Source organism: Helianthus annuus, chromosome 15 (assembly GCF_002127325.2).
Source record: "Helianthus annuus cultivar XRQ/B chromosome 15, HanXRQr2.0-SUNRISE, whole genome shotgun sequence".
NCBI lineage: Eukaryota > Viridiplantae > Streptophyta > Magnoliopsida > Asterales > Asteraceae > Helianthus > Helianthus annuus.
Genome location: NC_035447.2, coordinates 57,873,056 through 57,896,030, shown reverse-complemented (window position 1 = coordinate 57,896,030; position 22,975 = coordinate 57,873,056). Strand labels below are relative to the sequence as shown.

General features: G+C 37.7%; 2 protein-coding genes across 2 annotated transcripts; one reads left to right on the top strand and one right to left on the bottom strand.

Moving 5' to 3' along the window:
• Positions 1-91: 91 nt before the first annotated feature.
• Positions 92-2,777, top strand: LOC110913809. Its single transcript, XM_022158628.1, has 4 exons — positions 92-199; positions 1,093-1,161; positions 1,779-2,187; positions 2,455-2,777. Exons 1-4 carry the CDS (start codon positions 92-94, stop codon positions 2,775-2,777), a joined length of 909 nt encoding a protein of 302 aa, XP_022014320.1.
• A 1,067-nt stretch (positions 2,778-3,844) lies between these two features.
• On the bottom strand, positions 3,845-4,537 carry LOC110913808. The gene has a single exon (XM_022158627.1). The coding sequence runs from the start codon at positions 4,535-4,537 to the stop codon at positions 3,845-3,847; it is 693 nt and encodes a 230-aa protein (XP_022014319.1).
• Between the last annotated feature and the right edge of the window lie 18,438 nt (positions 4,538-22,975).

The following is a 22,975-nucleotide window of genomic DNA, read 5'->3' as shown; positions in this document are numbered from 1 at the left end:
TTGTTCTTGTGTTTGATTATTCGATTGGGACTTGAATTGGTATCAAAGCCAAGTTCAATCGTCGATATCAAACAGGTACTTGAGGTGATCAATGACTAAGGAGTTACGAGTCGGTGATTGGATTGCAAGTTTTATCGGCGGTAACGGAGTCATCTTTTCCGGCAACCAAAGGCAATCAAAGTTTACGAACCGACAGGAGGTCGGTCGGACCAAGTTACCGGCGGCAGCAGGTTACCCAGTTTGTGTACGGGGAGAAGCGTTTAATTGTTTCTTCAGTCGGCGATCTTTAATACAAGAGATAAAGGTTTTTTCTTTTGTTTCTATCGTAGCAATAAAAAAACATCATAAAAGAAGTTTGTTTGAGATAAAGAAACAAAAAGGTCAAAAGCTTTGGCTTCATTTGTTTTTATCGCTGACTAATAACTAGAACCGAAAGAAAAATAAATCATCAAAAAATATAGAGTAAATTACTTTTTGAGTCCTTGTGTTTTAGTGGTTTTAACCATTTGAATCCAAAATCAAAATGTTTAACGTCCTGAGTCACTGGACGCTTTTTTATAACCTTTTGAGTCCTATTGAGTCGAATCTATTAACCATTTGAGTCCATTTTCTTAACAAAATTGGACTCAAAATGTTATAAAATGAACAAAATTGGACTCAAAACGTTATAAAATGAGCGGTTAGAGGCTCAGGGCGTTAAACTTTTTGATTTTGGACTCAAGTGGTTAAAACCACTAAAATACAGGGACTCAAAAAGTAATTTACTCAAAAATATAATAAGTGGATTTGTTTCTTTTGATTTATTGGTTCAAAAGGTTTTGCTTATTTATTTATTTTGGTTCAATAAGTTTGGGTTCATCTATTAGAACGTTAATTATTATTTGAGTTGAACAAGCGGGTTCAATTCAAGGTTTGTTTTTTGTTCCGGTTCACGAGAAGGATTCGCTAAATTTGTGAGTAGACGGTTTGTTCTAAAAAGTTGTTCAGAAATCGATGGCAGATGAGAACAAACCACCACCGGTTGTGGTTAAGGATCAGAGTACAACAACTTTACAATGTCCAATGTTAACAGAAATTAATTACAATATTTAGGCTATTCGTATCAAGGCGATATTCAAGGTTCATGGAATACTGGAAGCTTTAGAATCGGGCAAAAAGGAGGTAGAGGTCAAAAAGGATGACATGGCAGTTGCACTTCTAATTAGGCCTATAAACGAGCCGAGTCTAGCCGAGCTCAACCCAGCTCGAGCTCGGCTCGAACTCAATTCGAACTGGCTCGGCTCGAGCTCGAATTTTAAATCGAGCTGAGATTTGAGGCTCGAGCTCGACTCGATTAAAATTCGAGCTAGCTCGGCTCGTCTCGATCTAGCTTAAACTAACAAAGAACCAGAAAATTTACTACTTAAAAAGCCCTAAAAATGAATCTACATAGGCTAAGGGCCATAATTGCAATTTAATTTAACCAAATGGCTAAATATGCAAATATAAATAGTTAGCTCACTTTATACATTGTCTTTACCTTCTTTTATAGAGGAGATACTCCCTTAGTTTTTGTCTTCTGAGCGATGTGTGACAAAAAATGAAGGATGTAAACCTTATCAAGCCGGCTCACGAGCCGAGCCGAGCCAAGCCAAGTTTGAGCTCGGCTCGTTTACAAACCGAGCCGAGACGAGCTGGCTCGTTTACAACCAAACCAATTTCAAGCCGAGCTTTTTTCGAACTTTTTTCGAGCGAACTACGAGTCGCGAGTCTTTTGAACACCCCTGCTTCTACTTCAGGCAATACCCAAAGAGCTCGTGTTTCAAGTAGCTCAGTTTCAGACTGCAAAGAAAATCTGGGAAGCGTTGAAGACACGGTATGTTGGGGTTGAACGAGTTCGAGAGGCAAAGATTGAACAACTGGAGATAGAGTTTGGATCTTTAAGGATGAAAGAAACAAAGTCGATTGATTCTTTCGTGGGCAGAATAAGTCAGTTGGTGACCAAAGCAGCCAGTTTGGGAACCATCTACGAAGACAAGAAGCTTACCAGAAAATTGTTAGGCTCAGTTCCATGGAATTATGTTCTAATTGTAGCTTCAATTGAACAATTCGCAGATTTGAAGACCATGACGTTTCAGGATGCAATCAGTAGATTGAAGACGTTCGAAGACAGGATTAAGGATATCGAGTGTTTAGTAGAAAATCAAGGTAATCTAATGTTTGCCAATGGTGAATAGTCCTCGAATCATAAACCCTATGGCAATACGCGGGGGTGTGGGCGAGGCGGTTCAAGTTATCAAGGCAAACGTCAAGACCGAGATGATGAGGACCAAGATGGAAGTCAAAGCTGAGATGGTCAAGATCATGGGTCAAAGAAGACGGTTCAAAGAAGAACCAATGATCACCAAAGGGGAAGGAAAGATAGATCACATGTTCAGTGTTACCGTTGTGATAAATTTGGTCACTTTGCGTCAGAGTGTCCGGATCGTATGAAGAAACAAGATGAAGCTAACTTAGCTAAAACCGATGATTTTGATCCATCATTGTTTATGATGAGATGTGATCAAGATACGGTTTTTCTAAATGAAGAATGGGTGATTCCAAACCGTTTTGAGACCGATCCAATGGAGAAAGACATTTGGTATCTCAACAATGGAGCATCGAATCACATGACGGGTAATCGAGCTTATTTCTTTGAACTGAATAAAGGTGTCATGGGAAAGATGAAATTTGGAGACGGATCTTGTATTGATATACGGGGAAAGAGATCGGTATTACTTGAAGGGAAGACGAGATAGAAGCACCTTTTGACCTATGTTTACTACATACCAAGTCTACAAAGCAATATCATAAGTCTTGGTCAAGCAACAGAAGGTGGATGTGACATTCACATGAAACGTGATTTGCTAACCATTCATGATGATACAAGTAAGCTTATGACGAGGGTGACAAAGATCGAGAACCGTTTATACAAGATCAATCTCAAGATAGCAAGTCCCAATACACAAGCTAGCATGATTGGAATAAATAATTTTGCGGGTAGGGATCTACAAAGAGTTGAACTGAAAGATGATACGCAAAGTACGAGTCAGATCTTCTCAAAGATCCAAGTTTAATGAAGAAACCAAAATTCAAAACCCAAAGAAAAATTTTCAAGAATTCCAAGAAAAGATCAAGCAAGGGATTCAAAATCAAGGAAGTACGTTTAATGATCCAAGAAAGCTAGTGTTTGCTCAAGGTCGCAGCCGAGTCAATGGTGGTGCGAGTTCTTATGACCAAAGGACAAGTCGAATAGAAAGGACTAGTCGAGTACAAGGTCACAAGAGGATATTGGTTTGTTGTAACGTATAAAAAGTGTCAGTTCAGTACAAGTGTTGGTGTTTATATTGGTTTAGTTTCAAACGTAGTTTCAATGTCAGTCTCAGTTCAGCTTCCGTATGTGGTGTTTCGTTCTCGTTCGTTCGTCTTTACATGTACTTTTGATATCTCTATTACTGAGCAACTTTTTAGCTCATTCGTAGTTTTCTTTTTGTGTTTGTATTATTTGTTTGATAGGTAATTTGGGAAACGTGAGGAATAAGTGAGGAGTGCCTTGAAGATCAAGTTTTGTTTCATTTCAATAATGTAAGAAAATGTAATTAGGATTCTTTTATTAATTTGTTGGATTGGTTTTTGGATTGATATCTGTAAGAGTGACACGTCAGCCCTTCTGGGCTGGGGTGTTACACCACCTCTAGTGTAGCCACACCTATTGTTTGGGGGGTCGAGAATTGTCAAAGGATTGAGGATGTGGAGTTGCAGCAATGACATTTGGCATGAGTAGATAGCTAAGTTAAGACGCCATTTGTTTGAGATTCAAGAGCTGCTAAGGTGATTGAGCAGGAGTGGTGGAGGTGACAAAGGTTGTAGCATTAGTAGGTTGTGGGGGTTCTGTAACCATGTAGTCGTGGTCTGTGAGCAAACCATATAGCTCATTAAAGGCTAAAGGAGTTGGAAAAGCCAAAATATTTGTTTTAAATCCATTATATTCATAGCGCAAGCCACATATCACGTGCAGGACAAGATCTTTGTTTTTTACCGGTTCACCTATGTTGGCAAGAGCATATGCAATCTCCTGTGCACGACTAAGATAAGCGAGTGGTGTTTCATCACCTTTCATTTGCAGCTTAAGAAGTTGAGTCTTAAGTGTATATTCCTTAGAGACAATGTGTGGAGCATAGGCTCGAACAAGGAAGTCCCATAGTTCTTTAGCAGTAGATCCTTGAACATGGGCAAACGATACTTTAGGGATAGTTGATATAATGATCATACGAACGTGTTCATCTTTTGCAATCCAAGACTGATAGTTGGGATTGGTTATGAACACATATGAGGATTCAAATGTTGTGATAACAATGGAAGCCGGGCAAGGAATAGAGCCATCAATATAGCCAAATAAGTTGTTTTTTATCAGAAATGGTTCAATCATGGTCTTCCAGTAGCCATAGTTTATCGGAGAGAGAGTAAAAGCAAATTTGTATGAATTGTGAGATAAGGTAAAAGTTGTAATTGTTGTCATTGTCTAGAAATTTAGTTAAAAATCGTGAGTGTCGAAAGCACAACGTTTTGTTTTTTATCTACAATGCCAAGCAATTTATGGCTTTTAAAGCACTTGAACTTGCATTCAAGATTTAAGTGTCGCCGAAGAGTGTCGTTGGGAGTTTCGCCAATGCACTTGTTGTGAGTGTCGCAGGAGAGTGTCACTTGGCGGTTGGATGACGGTTGGCACGACAGCGGCAATGCTGAGATGATGGTTAGGTCAAACTGGTCAAAGCTACAAAATGTGTATGTACGCAAGGTATAAAATCTTTTATTACAAAATTAGATTTTAGTGTTATTTTACTTATTTATTTGTATTTAAATTTTAAACCATTCTTTCTTGGATATTTGAAGCGGCACCTTCTGTGCACATGGAGGTCCGCAAAGCCGAGGGGATAAATTGGAATTTCACAAGGTATTGCAAAATATATTGTATTGGTTTGCATTATTTATTTTTTTCTTTTACTTATATACATAGGCTAGAAGGGTGTCCGTGTGGCATGGTGAGAAACAAAGACACCTTCAGAGTGTGTATGGTTCGATCGGTTCAACTATTGCCCTCAATCGGAGCCAAAATCAAAGATATCGATTAGTCTATTTTATTTACCAATAGGTTTTCGGTTAATCAGTTTGGTTTATTCAGTTAGCTTAACGATTTTTAGCTCAGTTCATTTAATTTTGGTTAATAGCCAAAACCAATCTTAGGCTAAAACTTTTCCATAGAAATACATGGATTTAGGTTTAAATACATTATATAGATGTATAAATACTTGTGGAAGTATAAATAATGAAACAAAGGTATAAAATTTGAAATACATGAACTGGGTGTATAAAACTAGAAATATATGAAAATATGAATGGTTCAGCTCGGTTAATCTTTGTTAAACGGGGGTACAAAAAAACTGATAACTGTTTTTGGGTTAATTCGATTTTTGGTTAACCGATTATCAGTTAATGCAGTTTTTGTTTATTTCGGTTAACGATTCAGGTATTGTTCATCCATAGACATTATTAATCACGTAACATATCAAATTTTTTTAATTGGAAAACTATAGCAATACTATAATCAAATTAAGAGAATAAAATGCTCATTTTATGGTGTATTTTTTTTAATTAATGTATGAAAAAGTTATGGTCATTTAAAATTGTGGGGGTAATTAGTTTTTCATAATGAGGTAAAGCGTAACTAATAACTAAGGGTAAATTACATTTTTCATCATTTATGTTTGTATCAGATTGCAATGGATAGCCTTTAACTTCAATAGTTACAGTCACAATCCTTTGTTTGAAATACTCATTACACTATAGGTCCTTTAGCATTAACCAAGTTAAAAATTTCAGTTAAGTATGACATGTGCCTTGCACATGAGGGTAGGTTAGTAATTTTACTAGTACAAAGGACAAAAAGTGTAATTTACCCTTCAACAAATAAACAACCACCACCAAATCCCACCCCCCACCACCTAAACTCCCTCGTCCACCCCACTAACCTAAATGCAAATCATAACATCATACTCCAAACAATAAATCACACTCTAAATTCACAACTCACACAGCATATTCTCAACAAATTTAACTAAAACACATTTAACAGGTTGAAATCTCTGTCTACGGTCATAATTGACGTACGGAGAAATCGGAGGTCACAACAGGAGCTGCACGGCGATAGTGGAACAAAGTTCCGATGAAAACACGCCGGAGTGGTGGTCATGCTGGTTGCAGAACACATGTTGAAGTATTCGACATTGAAATTGTTGGATTTTGTTAGGGTTTTAGTGGTGAATAAACTGGAAATTTGGGAGTTTGAAGTGTTGGTGCACTGATGTCTGTTAACTTCGTCTTTATTGAGTCTTGTATTGTATTAGATAGATCAGGGCACAGAAATCAAGAAAACGGGATTAAAGGGTAATTTCGCTTGAAATGTGCTTAATGTTATTTCAAACGGAATTAAAGGTTTCAAGCGAGATTACTAATTCCGCACGGAATTAGGTAATTCCGGTTGAAAAAGTAATTCCGGTTGAGTTGGTTTTAAGCGGAATTACACCCTTATAAATACCTGATCAAGCCGTGTCATTTGAAACGGAATTAGTGTGTGTGATTCAGAGCCGAGGCGCTGCCCGTTTGTCATTTGATCTATAAAAGCTCAGAATCGGTTAATAAGAAGATAATTAGAAGAAAACAAGCTGTTATAAGTATATTTCTCTTATTCCGCCTTTGAAATAGATGTATAACTCTTTAGATTGACTCGTTAGGGTCACACGACGATCCAACAAGTGGTATCAGAGCTCAGGACGAGGAGTTCATACCAATTCAGCTTGATTTCATCAGATTCTCTCTCTTCTACTCATTCTTTTCTGATTTGAACGAAATTTAACGGACAAATGGCTTGATTCTCACATATAATAAGCGAAACATAGTTTTATCTAATCCTTGAAAGATTTGGACCTTAATTCGACTTAAATCTGATAAAACTTGTAATTCCGCTCGAAAGACAGATCGAACATGCTGACGTCATAAGTAATTCCATTGGAAACCATCATTGTAATTCCGCAAGGAATTACACATCTGGCCTAATTTCGTTTGAAAAGTGTTGATCATTTCACACGGGATCTGATTTTGTTTGAAACATTCAAACGAAATTACTAATTTCGCTTAAAAGTACCTAATTCCGCTTTAATTGGCTTAATTTTGTTTGAAACTAAGCTAATTCCGCACGGAATTAGATATCGTTTGACAATTTCGTTTGAAATACTTAATTCCGTTTGAGTGGGTATTTCGTTTGAAGAACTAATTCCGTTTGAGCAATTCCGCTTCAACTAATTCCGTTTGAAATTACTTTTCAAAATTCCAAAAATTTTTCTAAGTGTTTGTTGACTGTTTCAGGTACTTGAAAGATGGATGATTTCATGAATCCTTTTTGTGATGTGTTTGCATTTACCAGTGGTTCGAGAGATGGAACATCAAATAACACGAATGAAACTACACCAACACCGAGTGCAAAGAAAATTCTTTCTGATGCTATGAGTGTAGACAGTGCATATGGAACATACAACAAGCCGCCCAAGTTGATGGCAATTGAAGATTACAACAGGTGGGCTACAAGATTTGAAGAATGGCTTAAAGCGTTTGCATATCCAGTTGGAAAAGCTTGAAAAATGTTTTGATTTGGGGAGAACAGATTATGAAAATTTAGAAGATAATCAAATTGAAAGATATGTTGCTGAACAAAAGTGCATTGCTCTGCTTCACCAATCTGTCAGAGATGACATTATCTCACTGATCGAGTACAAAGATTCGAGAGACCTTTGGGAAAAATTAAAAATAAAATGTGTAGGCAGTGCTGAAATAGTTAAGAACAAAAAGAAGTTGTTACGAAAAGAGTTTGATTTGTTTGGTTGTTTGAAGAACGAGTCTGTTTCCAAGATGATTGAAAGATTCGGGCATTTGAAGATGGAGCTTGCAAGACACAAAATAATATATACTCAAGAAGAGTTGGTTGACAAATTGTTTGATTCACTACCGAATGAGCAAGATTGGTAGTACTTTGCCTTGATGCTGAAAAACACAATCAAGTTAGAAGATTTGACAGTGGATCTGCTTATCGAAAGACTGGAAAGCCATGAATTAGAGATCAAGAAATCCAGCAAAGTCAACAACTCATCTTATCAGCAGAATGTGGAGCTGTATTACAGAGGTAGTATGATTCCAAAGACTGCATCTCCTAAGACAGCTTTTGTAGCAGAAAGCTCAAACACAATAAATCAAGAAACTCCTAGCAGTGGCTATCATGGTGGATCTTCGTCAGATACTTCAAATCAATCTGCACCAAAGAATTTATTTCAATGTAACATTGCTGTTGATCTGAAGAATGGTCAGAATTTTAGTGAAGAATTTGCCAAACAACAGATGGTGTTTTTAGCGTTTGTGTTAGAATCGTACGAAAGTCTTGTTGCAGGAAAGATAGGTAACACCAACCTAACAAAAGAAGACTACGATCAGATCGACCCTGAGGAGATGGAGTTGATCGATATAAGGTGGTGTATGGCGAGTGCAGTGAGAAGAGCGCAACGATTCATGGAGATTACTGGAAGACAGTCTATTGGTGGACCTTCTACCAAGTTAGGATTTGACAAGTCAAAAGTCACGTGCTTTAAATGTAAAGAAAAAAGGTCATTTTAAGCGTGAGTGCAGAAATGCTTACACTGATGATACTACAAATCCTTTTCGAGAGGATTATTACAAAAGAGCAATTTATCATCAAAATAAAGCAGAATCTCCCAGGATGAAGCGGATAGAGGAGGCACCCAAAGAAAAATCCAAGGCACTTGCTGTTTTTCATGATGATGAAGGTTATGATTGGAGTGATGTTTTGCCAGAGGAAGACGCGGTTGGTTATACCTTTACAGCAGCAAAGATTGTTCCTTTTAAAGATAACAGATCTGAAGAAGTGAAGTATGTGAACAGGAAGTCAACAGCTCAATTCATGAAAGGCAAAATTTATCGTACATGGATGGAAGCAAAGAAAGCAAAGAGATGGGATCCTGATAGAGAATGTTATCTCGATCCTAATGGAAACATAGCTGTTGATCCAGATACTGTTGATGTTGAAGTTCTCACCAAACAACTTGCTGAAGAAGAAGAAGCCAGGCAAAGAATGTGGTGGGGAGGTGGAGAAGCTGATGAGAAAGAGAAAGAGACAGAAAAAGAACTGCAGCCAAAGAAGATTGATGATGGAATTATTGATACGTCACAAGAATTCATCGCTGAAAACTTGACGAAGATGGCTGACAAAGTTCTAGCTGCAAAAGAACTAGAGGTAGTTTCTGGTTCTGGAACTGAGTCCAAAAACAAGGCCAGTTCAAACGATACACATGAGTCAGGTAAGAAAGTTAAGTCTGAGAATGACTGCAAAAATTGCATGAAAGAGTGCAAAGTTTGTAGTACAATTGCTTACCTTAGTGGTAAGAAGGTTGAAGAACTGACTGGTAGAGTCAGAAGTGTTGAAGATCAGATCTTAAACCGTGATAAATTGTTAAAAGCTTCAAATGACAAATTAAAAGAATTAACTGAGAAAATCGAAAACGATAAAAATGATGTAGAAAAAATTAGGAAAGAAAATGAAAAATTGATTCTTGAAAATCGTAAAATTTCAGAAAATTTTGAAAAACTAAAACGAACGGTAAAAGATCCTGATGAAAGAAATGGTAAAACAGACAAAGAAAATCTTCAGCTAACTGGTGTTCTTAGAGTTAAAGAGGAGCAAATCAACCAACAGTTGGATGAGATTGCTAATCTGAAGCTTCAAGTTCAAGAAGCTAAAATTGAAAATGAGCGCATTAATATGAAATTAACCAGTTACAACTCCACAAGCTTTGTTTTACAACACATTGTTCCCAAACCCATCGGGAAAAACAAAGCAGGCGAAGATGTTTTTTCGGATGGAACTGGGGTTGGGTATCATCAGGTTCCACCGCCAGTGTTAAATAATTTTTCAAAGAAAAAGTCCGGTTTAGTTAATGATGATGAAGAAAGTGATGAGGTTAAACTTCCAGAATCAATTGATGTTACATTCAATACATCATCCGATGAGGATAGTGTTCAGACAGAAATTGTTAAAAGCATGGCTGAAAATGTTTTGAAGTCTGAAAGTGATTCAGCTGAGGATGAAGAATGTTTCTTGAACAATTACATTCCGAAACCAAAATCCAAAAACAGCTTAAATGAAGAACCTACTCTTGTCATGTACAAGATGTCGAGTTCGGATAAGTTGTATTCAGATTCTGAGTTTCCACTAGAGAATGTTAATGTTGCTAAATTGACAAATGTGTTCAAATTGCTTGAAGTTGATCTGTCTGAAGTAGAAAGTTTAAATCAAACAAAGAGGCAAATGAATTTTGAAAAAGATAAAGCTTACTACAAGAAACCTGTTGTTCCACCGCGTTTTTATAACAAAAATCAAAACAAATGATCGGGTGGATATCAGGGTGGTAAGAATTATCAGAAAAAGAATGTTCAAAACAGAAGGTTTGCTGAGAAAAAGGTGTTTGTGAAAAGTTCAAGTTCGAGTTCACTTTCTGATGAAGAATCTAAAATTTTTTCAAAATCAAACAAAGAGTTCTTTGAGAAGAAGGCCTCACAGCCTCAGTCTGAAGGCACAAGTCAGGTAGTTGACACCCGAACATGCTTCAAATGTAATCATGTTGGACATATTGCACGAAAGTGTACCAACTTGAAGCCTAAGACTGAAGTTGTTGAGATTCAGAAAAGGAAAGTTGATGTGAAAGGTAAAGCTCCAATGGTTGTTGAGCAAAAGGTTCTGAAAAATGAAAACATCAAAGTCAAAACTGAACCTGTTAAAAATATGGTAACTAAAAATGACAAGTTTTACAAACGGGTTGCGTCATCTCAGCAAACATGGAAGCCAAAAGTTGTTGAAAAGAAAACAAGTTCTCCAAAACCAAAGGTTTCAGAGTCAGAAAAACAATCATCTTCTACTACACCGGTAAAGATGAATGTTCCTTTGGATTATTATGAGAAACATGAAGAACAAATGCTCATTTCTGAAAAGAAAAATGTTCAAAAAAAAGACCAATCATCTGGTCAACCTCCTAAAGATGAGTTTTTCTTATACAAAGAGGTTGAGGTTGGATCTGAAGAGAGCTTAAAAATGAATGACAAGAATTTTCCACCATTGTTCACCAAAAGAACTGTTCTTAATTTCCAGCTACCTGAGTCAAAAGAGGCTTGGGTGGCATCCAAAACTAACTAAGCGTTTGTGAATTGTGCAGGAGCTTCCAAGATCCGTTTCGCGATGGATTATGGATAGTGGAGCTTCTCGGCACATGACGGGGAAGAAGATCCTGCTGTACGATGTTCGTGGTTTTAATGGAGGTTATGTAGGTTTTGCTGGAAATCAAGGAGGTCGAATAGTTGGTGAAGGAACGTTATCCAATGGCATTTTCACGTTTGAAAGAGTTAACTACATTGCTGAGCTTGAGAATAATCTTCTGAGTATTTCTCAGATCTGTGATAGGATGTATACAACACACTTCACAGACAAAGAATGTTTGATCTTTAAACCAGGATTTGTTGTTCCCGAAGAATGGATTATCATGAGAGCACCAAGAGTCAATGATCTGTACGTGTTGGACATGAGCGTAGCAACTACAACCACGGGTCAGGCTCATTGTTTTATGTCTAGAGCAACAGAGAAAGAATCACAACTGTGGCACCGAAAGATGGGTCATATACATTTTCGAAAAATGAATCACCTGGTGCACAATGATTTGGTTACTGGTGTTCATGTGAAAGGTTTTCATCTTGAAGGGGAGTGCATTAGCTGTATCAAAGGAAAGCAGAAGAAGAAATCTCACCCCGGGAAGAAAGAAAACTCAATTTCGAGACCTTTAGAGAGACTTCATATGGATTTGTTTGGACCAGTGAATGTCAAAAGCATTACTGGGGATCTCTATTGTCTTGTAGTCACAGGCGATTATTCAAGATTTTCTTGGGTATTATTTCTGAAGTCGAAAGATGAGACGTTTGATCGTTTGATGACGCTTTTCAAGAAGATGGAAAACTTGTACCAGACACGCATTAGAAGATTACGTAGTGACAATGGTACTGAGTTCAAGAATATCAAGATGGAAGAATATTGCGATGAAAGAGGTATATTGCATGAATTTAGTGCTCCTTACACTCCACAACAGAATGGAGTAGCTGAAAGAAAGAACAGGACACTAATTGAAACGGCCAGGACGATGCTTGCTGATTCTAAGCTACCTGTTAAATTTTGGTCAGAAGCAGTATCAACCGCATGCTATACGCTCAACCGGGTTCTCACTGTTAAGAAATTTGACAAGACATGTTTCGAGCTGATCAATAACCGCAAGCCAAACCTGAAGTATTTAGAACCGTTTGGGTCTCCCTGCACTGTTCTAGAGCCTTTTGGTAAATTTGGTCCAAAGAGCATCGAAGGGATTTTTGTGGGATACTCAACTCCACTAAGACGTGTTTTTGTTCCAAGCTTAAAGCGGATCATCGAAGCATCGAATGTTGAGTGTCAAGGTTACACAATGCCACCACAGAATCCAGGCGATTCATGACTTTTTCATTATGACATTTTGTGGAATTCGTTTGACATGGGAGAAGAAAAAGAGGAAGAAGAAGATTTCTTTGACGAGTTGGATATTCTGAGAGAGTATGAGTCATCGTAGGAAAGGTTCCCAGCTTAGTACTCTAGGCGACCACAACAAACTTCAAATGACGATGAAGCAGGTCCAAGCAATGCTGGAGAACATGATGATATCCAACAAAATGAAGTTGCTCATGATAATCAGACGACAGAGAATGATAATCAAGAATCTGAGAATAGACCAGTATTTGATCGTGGTGATTCAGATTCTGTGGGGGGAGCAAATTCAGATTTCAAGTCAAACAAATCCAGTTGGTGAACAAGATGTAAACCAGAATATCACTAATATGGAGGGCGAGGTAGATGTTCCAGGCGAGGCAATGCCAAGAACTCTTTCATACCATCCAGAGGAGCTGATTATTGGAGAATTACAATCAGGCGTTCGCACTAGACGACAAATTGACCAAGGCCTTACTTGTTTGTATTCTACAGTAGCACCTTTAGAAACTGAGTTTTCACTAAGTTGTTTATTTCGCAGATCGAACCGCAAACTTACAAAGAGGCGCTGATTGAAGATTCTTGGGCCAATGCTATGCAAGAAGAGTTGAGTCAGTTTGAAAAGTTAGGTGTGTGGAAGTTAGTAGATTTGCCTGATGGTCACAGGAAGATTAACACAAAATGGGTGTTTAAGTGTAAGAGAGACGATCGAGGGGTTATTATTCGAAACAAAGCTCGACTCGTAGTCCAGGGTTTTAGTCAGCAGGAGGGTATAGATTTTACCGAAGTATATGCTCCCGTGGCTCGACTTGAAGCGATTAGGATCTTTCGGGCATTTGCATCGTGGAAAGGATTTAAAGTGTTTCAGTTAGATGTGAAATCGGTGTTTCTCTACAGGAAGGTAAAAGAGGAGGTATATGTCGGACAACCATCGGGCTTTACCGACCCAATCCACAAAGACAAGGTCTACTTACTGGATAAGGCGCTGTATGGTTTACACCAGGCCCCGAGAACTTGGTACGAGACATTGTCTCAACACCTGCTTGCCAACAGCTTCATCCGTGGAAAAGTGGATGCCACTCTCTTCACCAAAGAGGTCGACGGACATTTTCTGATAGTTCAGATATACGTGGACGACATCATATTTGGGTCAACAAATGAAAATTTGTGCAAAGACTTTGAAAGAGTTATGAAGCAAAAGTTTGAAATGTCATCGATGGGGGAGATGAAATTCTTCTTGGGACTTCAAGTTGATCAACTACCTGAGGGAATTTTCATACACCAGACGAAGTATGTTCATAATATCTTAGAGAAATTTGGGATGCCAGGATCTACTCCAGCTTCAACCCCTTTAGCAACGAATCATGGGATAAACCCAGATCTCACCGGAGATAGGGTAGATGAAACGATGTATCGTTCCATGATCGGAACGCTGATGTACTTAACTGCTTCAAGACCCGATATCATGTATCCGACGTGCCTCGCAGCACGGTTTCAGTCAAGCTCCAGAGCTTCGTACATGGTGATTGTGAAACGGATATTACGCTACCTGAAAGGAACTCCATCATTAGGGTTGTGGTATCCAAAAACAGGCGATTTCACGCTCGAAGGGTATTCTGACTCCAACTTCGGAAGCTGCAAAGTTAACGCAAAATCAACAACTACGGGTTGTCAGTTCTTTGGACCACGTTTGGTCACCTGGCAGTGTAAGAAGCAGACCTCTGTGGCTTTGTCCACATGTGAAGCGGAGTATGTATCTGCTAGCAGTTGCTGCTCTCAGATCTTGTGGATCCAGCAACAGATGCGCGACTACGGTTTGCAATTTCTTAACACCCCTATCTTTGTTGATAATGAGGCTGCAATAAACATTACGAAAAATCCTGTTCATCACGCTAAAACGAAACACATCGAAATTCGTCATCACTTCATCCGAGATTGCTTCGAGAAGAAGTTGATACGAATTGAGAAAATCCACACTGACGAACAGAAAGCTGATTTACATACCAAAGCATTGGACAAAACTCGTTTTAAATATCTTTTAAAACTAAATGGTATGAAGCTTTTATCGGTGTCGGATGAGATTATTGGCGTTGATGAGGATAACATTGTAGATGATGATGTTGAGACACAATCTGCAATGGTTTGTCGATTTTTTACTTGTTTTGGTATTTAGGGGAGTAGAGTAGAGTATTGTATGTTCAGAAAATACAAAAACAGTAAAAAATTCAAAAATCCAAAAACATGAGAAAATTTCAAAATCCAAAAATAATAGAAAACTGAAAAAGAGCTTGTGTAAAAAGGGAAAATGATAGTACATCGGCTTGACAGTTACGGTACGCTAAATAAATGTAGAGTTTTAAACAGTCTCGTTGATGATGTGTCGATAGGTTTTTATACATTCAGTAAATCTTGTTTGAGATATAAACTTAAAATCCAAACTTGCTTATTTTGTGGGGAACAAATCTTGGATATATAGGTAACCCCTGAAATCTTGTTTGAAAGGTCCCTCTTTCTGAGATACTAGGTCTTTATACTCAGTGATATCTGGGGTATTATCCTGGGACTTCTGATTTTGCGGAAGCAATGGCCTAGTCCTCGTATAATACTTTCCACATTGCTTGAAATATAGCATCGCCCTCAGCATAAAAAATGATGAAACATTGCAAAATGCTAATCATGTGTTGTTGAAGAAAAGATTCTCTAAAGGGAATACACCTAAAGTCAAACCGTCATCTCTTTGCTGAACGGAAGTTCTGACCTGAGCTCTCACGGTTTCGCATTTAACCCTTACAGATATCATCTAAGTATACTCACCTGTAAGACTGAATATTGGGATCTGGATACGGGAGTATATTCAAGAGGTGGAACACACATATAAGTTTAAGTCATTAATTCATCTAAATCGTATCCTGAACAGATTGAAGTTTGTATGAAAATTTAATAGGATCAGCATATCGACAATCTATGTGAATTGTTTAAGACTTAGTATGTTATCAAGCTTAACGGTGCTAGTAACTTGTCGTCAGTTGATATGATTCCCTAACACGCTCACCAAAAATATGTTTGTAAATTGTTTACTTTCATTGCATTTCATTTCTGCAATTCATTTTCTAGTTTAGAAGCTTTATTAAAAATCCAAAAAGATTTTTCATTTCTGCTTTATTTTCCGACAAACCAAAGTGGAGAGTTGATCTTCAGATTCAGAAGGTTGGAGCAGATGCAGAAAGATTCTAAGCTGGATGATGAGTTGGGAGCTTAACATGTTAATTGATAAAATGGAAAGTCCAAACAAGTTCATTAACTTGAAACTTGTAATTTTTTTAAAAATAATTGAACAAAAAGCAGTTTGGTTTTGTCTCAGATCAACCAAGGTCATTAAGTTGGACTTGGTAGATAAATTGAGTAATCGGGGTCATTAATTTGGACCTGAATACTTAAGTGGATTTCTAAAACTGATGAACAGTTAATAGAAGTTTAAGATTGAATAGATTATAATGTTATATGTTTGAGAAACAGGAAACAGGAGTCAAGATCCCCATGGTAAAGAAAATGTCAAAGTTTGAACCAGAATTTAAGTCCTAGCTTATCGTGAGGGGGAGTCTTAGAAAGGGGGAGTCAGAATTCTGGATCAACATTTAAAGGGGAGATTGAAGGTTAGAGTTTGAAGATAGAAGATTGAAGGATGCTTTACAATGTCAAGACAATTTAGGGCAGAGAACGATAGATCAAGACAAAAGACTGAAGACTGGATGCTAAAGACTTCGTCAACATCCAAGGGGGAGTCTGTTGGTGCACTGATGTCTGTTAACTTCGTCTTTATTGAGTCTTGTATTGTATTAGATAGATCAGGGCACAGAAATCAAGAAAACAGGATTAAAGGGTAATTCCGCTTGAAATGTGCTTAATGTTATTTCAAACGGAATTAAAGGTTTCAAGCGAGATTACTAATTCCGCACAGAATTAGGTAATTCCGGTTGAAAAAGTAATTCCGGTTGAGTTGGTTTCAAGCGGAATTACACCCCTATAAATACCTGATCAAGCTGTGTCATTTGAAACGGAATTAGTGTGTGTGATTTAGAGCCGAGGTGCTGCCCGTTTGTCATTTGATCTGTAAAAGCTCAGAATCGGTTAATAAGAAGATAATTAGAAGAAAACAAGCTGTTACAAGTCTATTTCTCTGATTCCGCCTTTGAAATAGATGTATAACTCTTCAGATTGACTCGTTAGGGTCACACGACGATCCAACATGAAGTGTGTGGATTGTTAATGGCGGAGAGGGAAAGGAAATCTGGGATATTTCAATACGAAAAGTGTAATTTTACTAGGTCGTCACTTCATCCCCAACCGAACCCTAAAAACACTTTCGTCATTCCCTGCATCTTCATTGCTACCTGCGAATCCCAAAGTTGATCACTGCCATATGTGGATCTGGTTGCATCAAACACCTAAATTGATGCAAGATCTATTGGGGTGGATCCACAATCTCACCGCTTTTCTGACCCGCAACATCATCATCAATTTGTCCCCGACTCACCATCCTCAATGGAAATTGAAGGTCATCGAGAGAGAGGACTGAGGATAGGATCACTTCATCACCGCCCCCGGATTGCTGATTTGGATAGCAGGTTGATTTTGGAGCCCTAATTTGGATGGAGGGTGAAATAGGGGTTGGGTTATAAGATGGGAGAAATTAAGGGTAAAAGGACAAAAATGGCCTGACATGAGGTGCAAGTGATATAACTTAACGTTTAAAACAAACCTGGGTTAGTGCTAAAGGACGTATAGTATAACAATTTTTTCCAAATAAATGATTGTGATTGTAATTACTGAAGTTAAAGGTTATCCATTGTAATCTGATAGAAACATAAAGGACGAAAAGTGTAATTTTCCCAATAATTAATTAATCAAAATTTAGTTAAAGATGAAGGATTAAAATATAATAAATATGGGGAATTTAAATGTAAAGATGAAGGATTAAAATATAATAAATATGGGGAATTCAAATGTAATTAATGTTTAAAAGACTAATTTACCCTCAATTTAGGGTTGTACTTTATGTATTAAATTAAAAAAAAAGTTTATAACTTTTGAGTATGTTAAAATACTCTTCCCTTATGTATTATATATAGTAGGAAAAATTACAAGTTTTGTCCTTTATCTATATATCCCTTTCCAGGCGGTGTCCTTTTCAATGAATTTTGACAGGTTTTGCCTTTTATAAGGAATTTTGTTGCAAGTTACATCCTTTGAGCCTAACCCAGTTAAATTTTTCTGTTAAATCTTATTACACATGGGTAATTTAGTCTGTTTACTTATTTAAAGGACAAAACTTGTAATTTATTCTTTAAAAAATATTTTTTTAAAATATTATATATATATATATATATATATATATGTGTGTGTGTGTGTGTGTGTATAACAAACAATACAAATATTTATCTCCCTCTCCCCCTCCCCCTGTCTCCCTTCACCTACCACCACCACCATATGTTGCCACCACCACCGTCTTCACCAACACTACCATATGTCGCCGCCACCACCGTCTTCACCCTGCTAAACCAGCAGCAAACCCCACTGCTGCAAATAATATTCCTTTATACACAAATGTCCCTAGCCGGTTAACCGCACTGTATGCACCAGGCTCAAACAAGTGGCTTGTTGGCGAATTGGCGAATATGAAAGGGAGGGTTGTTAAATCCAAATGACATGGTGGGTGCTAATAGATACATAAGGGTGAAATTCAAGATTGATCCTACGACTAGTGTCGAAAACACGAAATCATGCTCGTTTAGACCGAAATTTGGGCGCGCAGCCATGTCACCGAACACGGTTCCACTCACACCCACAACTTCCTCCATTAACACCTTGAATGCAAATTGATGATCAGCAGCTACCCTTGATCTCCAACCACTAATTAAAGCCCCGAATGGCCAGAAACTGTCTACCGATGAATTGTCGTCGAATTTTCCTCCTTCGTCTGGGCGACTATCACCACCATTACCTCCACCTCCCCCACCACTTCCATTGCCAACACCAGCACTACCACCTCCACCGCCAGTACAGGGAATCGATTGTCGAATAGATAGTATATCAATTGGCTTAAATTGGAGAGGCAAAGCGACAAGGTTTTTGCAGCTAAGGGTTGGTAACTGAAGGCCAGGAATGTCACACCCCGACCCCGTCAAAACAATGAAACCGCGGCGGAAACGTCGGGGAGTGTTGTAACAGAATTATTGTTTCACAACCATGGATACAAAAGTTTCGTTTTATTGATTCATTTGATAAATTACATTGTCTTAAAACTAAATAAACAAGTTACATATCGTCTATCATTGTTTTTATGTCACTAAGACCACGTCCAGATCCTAAGTGAACACACTTCGTAGCAATCAACATCATGCAACACCACCTGAAACATATGTAAAAATAAAGTCAGCAAAGAAATGCTGGCGAGCACATAAGTTTTATGAGAGTATCGGATTCGTGGCTCGTTTATATGTTGCAGTACCTCATTAGACTACAAGAGTCAAAAGTACAAACCTCGTTTTGAAAAGTGTATTGCAACATAATTAATCAACTCAAATCAAGATGGTTATAGTATATAAAATCTCGTAGCCATGATTCTTAACCTCAAAACATTTGTTTTAGTAAACCAACTCGTAAAACATCTCGTATAAACTCGTTAATAAAACTCGTATGGTTTATATCATTTCGAAAACCTTGTTTGTGTGACATCGTTTCAAAATCGTTTCCCAAGTGAATTAAATAATGACACGCAATGTAATATGATAAGAGCACTTATATATAAGATGTACTAGCGGCGTATCTACCATGCTTTTATCATGCTACACCCGTCCCATTATCTAATCACTACCCAAAACCAATTCGTTTATCTCGTTTAAGTCGTTTCAAATCGTTTAACTCGTCCCAAAATCGTTTTCGTTTTAATTGTGAAACTACTTATGGTCGTCTCGCTAATAACATTCAAACCTTCGTGACTCGACTATCTCGAAACTCGTATTAACAAACCACCAAAGGGTAAGTTAACAATCATCAGATTCGGTCGTTGCCTACATAACCCCCACACATAACCATGGGTGTAGTCTGATAACGGGATTTGTCAGATCCTATGGTACCATAACCTAATACTGGTCGGTTCGGCCAAAATTAATGAATGTCATTCGTTATGTAACTACAACCAACAAGTTCGTTCACATTATCGAAATCATTATTAGTTTAATATAAACCATGTTAATCGTTTTTGAAACCATCGTTAAAATATCGAAATCGTTTTGATACATATGAATCACCCCAAAACAATTGAAAACAGTAAAATAGGGGAACTATGTACTCACATCGAAGTGCAAAGTATCCTCAATCTAAAGAACTCAACAAGCTCAATCAAACCAAGGAAACTCAAGCAGCACCTAATAATCGAATCACTAGTAAATAAATCGACACCTAAATCGGAAGATCGGACAGAATGATGTCTTGTAAACCAAATGAGTATTGGAACTCATGGGGTGATATGGTTTAACAAAGCCTACATTCTAGATCGGAACCTAATCTAAGTGCTTTCGACCCGTTACGACCCATTAAGGTAGCTTACGCCACTTTAACGCGTCGTTCGCGCAAACGCGCGTTCGAGACGTCTAACTAGTCCTATGACAAGTATTATATGCCTAAACATGCTTAAATATGTTACATAATCAGTTAAGTGGCAAAAATTTAAGTTACATATGCTTAAATACCAATTATGCATGAAAAGGGCATTTTGGTCATTTTCCTAAGGCATATAAACTACCTATCATATAACTACTTAAACTAGGTGACCATAAGGTATAACCTCGGAAGGTTATTCCCTAAACAACTATGGTCACTAAACATGCTTGGTCGGATCCTACTGATCGACAAAACGGGTCGAGTTCGAAAGTCTAAGCGGTGGTTTAGACCGCTTGACTTACGACTCTAAACAAGCACTAAACTAAAAGTGACGATCTAAACATGTTGGAACATGTTTAACTAAGTTAGAAAACAGGTTTTGATACCAAAACAAAGTGTTTTGATACCCAAGAGTAGTTTGGTTGCAAAATACGCATAAATACGCATTTTGACCGAAACTACGACTCGTCACTACGCCTAGTCAACGTGGTAATCAGTAGGTATAGCCACAAGGGACTATAACCATCGTGATTACGCTCACGTTGCAAAGTTCAAACGAACTTTGTGTTGACCAACTCGTGGTCAAAGCAGAAAGTCAAACACTGTTTGACTTTCACGCTCGGAAAGCAATAAAAGAACGAAAGAAGCTTACAAAGGGTCCTTGCTAGGGAGAACTTGATCTTAAAATCTCAGGTATGAAGTATTATAACTTCAACTTAGAGAAATCAGATCAAGCGTGAGGAAAAATGGAAGGAGGCATGGCTTTATATAGTTTTTGCAAAACCGTTAGGATCATTCCTTGCTAAAGAGGGAAAGATCTAAGCCATACATGTGGGCTAGTGGTATTAGAATACAAGGGGTACACAAATACCAGTCCATAGAGTGCAAAACCAAGGATTAAAACCATTGGAACAAGTGGAAAAGACCAGATTCAATGTTTCTGCATTTCTGTTGTGCTGGTGGTGGCTTACGGACCGTAAGGTCCTAAGCATACGGTACGTAAGGACCTTGCAGATCAGCAACTTTCAGAAAATGACAATTTAGCCCCTGCACCTTATTTCGTCGCGTTTCGGCACTTCTAACACCCGTCAAACCCATTTTCAAGCTCCATAATGATGTTAAAGCATAGGGAACATAAATATGCTCAAAAACATCTCGGAGGTCGGTTTGTTTGGTCGTACGGTTGCGTTATTCAGGTAATTACAACCGAAGTCGTAACGAACACGTGTACGATCCAAATCAAGCGATTAATGGAATTGTATCATGCCAATCACTAAAATAAAGTGTTTTAATGATTACATAAATTTTTGGATGTCCGGATATATTCAGAACGTAAGATATGCGCGAAAATGCAAACTTATGCACTTTTTGAAGCTTTTAGTCCCTATTGATCAAATAAGTTTATTTTAGCAACTTTCAGAAAATGACAATTTAGCCCCTGCACCTTGTTTCGTCGCGTTTCGGCACTTCTAACACCCGTCAAACCCATTTTCAAGCTCCATAATGATGTTAAAGCATAGGGAACATAAAATATGCTCAAAAACATCTCGGAGGTCGGTTCGTTTGGTCGTACGGTTGCGTTATTCAGGTAATTACGACGGAAGTCGTAACGAACACGTGTACGATCCAAATCAAGCGATGAATGGAATTGTATCATGCCAATCACTAAAATAAAGTATTTTAATGATTACATAAATTTTTGGATGTCCGGATATATTCAGAACGTAAGATATGTGCGAAAATGCAAACTTATGCACTTTTTGATGCTTTTAGTCCCTATTGATCAAATAAGTTTATTTTAGCATACCGAACCCCTCAAAGCCTATTTCTAAGCTATGTAAAGGATATTTAGGGTATGTTTAACTTATGATCAACTTCCGGAATGTTCGTCACTATAGAAATCGGCATAGTTTCGCAATTTGACACAAATAGTCCGTGAGACCGAACAAACTTGTTTTTGACACACCAAACCATCCAAAACTTATTTCTAAATTATGTGAAGGTTATTTAAGGTATGTTAAGCCTATTTCACTATCCCAGAGTGTTTGTCGCGTTAAACTAATTACGTTCGCGCATCAGTTTGCGTATAACTTCCCATAAAGTGATTTAAAGCTTGAAATCGGAATCGAATCAAATCGTAAAATCATCAAACACAAATACACACATAATAACACCAAAACACATTGTTTTAATAATAATTAACATTGTTTCACATTGAACATCGATTACAGAGCACAGTTGTCACAAGGAATACGCGAATGAAGGTGGTAGCGAAGACATACGGTGGTGTTGGTGAAGACGGTGGTGGTGGTGGTGGTAGGTGAAGGGAGAGAAAGGGGGAGGGGGAGAGATAAATATTTGTATTGTTTGTTAGGGGAAGGATCCACTAAAAACTGGATTTTGCCTAAATAGCCTAAGAAGGATTGTGATGATGACATGTGGTACTCCTAATAAGTAGGAATGAATGGCATTTTGGTCCTTATAAATAGGAGTGAAAATGACATGTGTTACCCCTTTGTCTTTTAAAAATACTATAAAAAAATCTAGTACATAAAAATCTAGCACAAAAAATCTAGTACAAAAAAATATAGCACAAAAAAATCTAGCAAGAAAAAATTCAGCAAA

Excerpts from the sequence above, each read along its gene's own strand:
- LOC110913809 (XM_022158628.1), top strand. The coding sequence starts at position 92 with ATGACTAAGGAGTTACGAGTCGGTGATTGGATTGCAAGTTTTATCGGC. Across the intron at positions 1,162-1,778 it reads TAGAATCGGGCAAAAAGGAG|GCAATACCCAAAGAGCTCGT; the intron begins GTAGAGGTCAAA and ends CTTCTACTTCAG. Across the intron at positions 2,188-2,454 it reads GTGTTTAGTAGAAAATCAAG|AGTGTCCGGATCGTATGAAG; the intron begins GTAATCTAATGT and ends ACTTTGCGTCAG.
- LOC110913808 (XM_022158627.1), bottom strand. The coding sequence starts at position 4,537 with ATGACAACAATTACAACTTTTACCTTATCTCACAATTCATACAAATTT.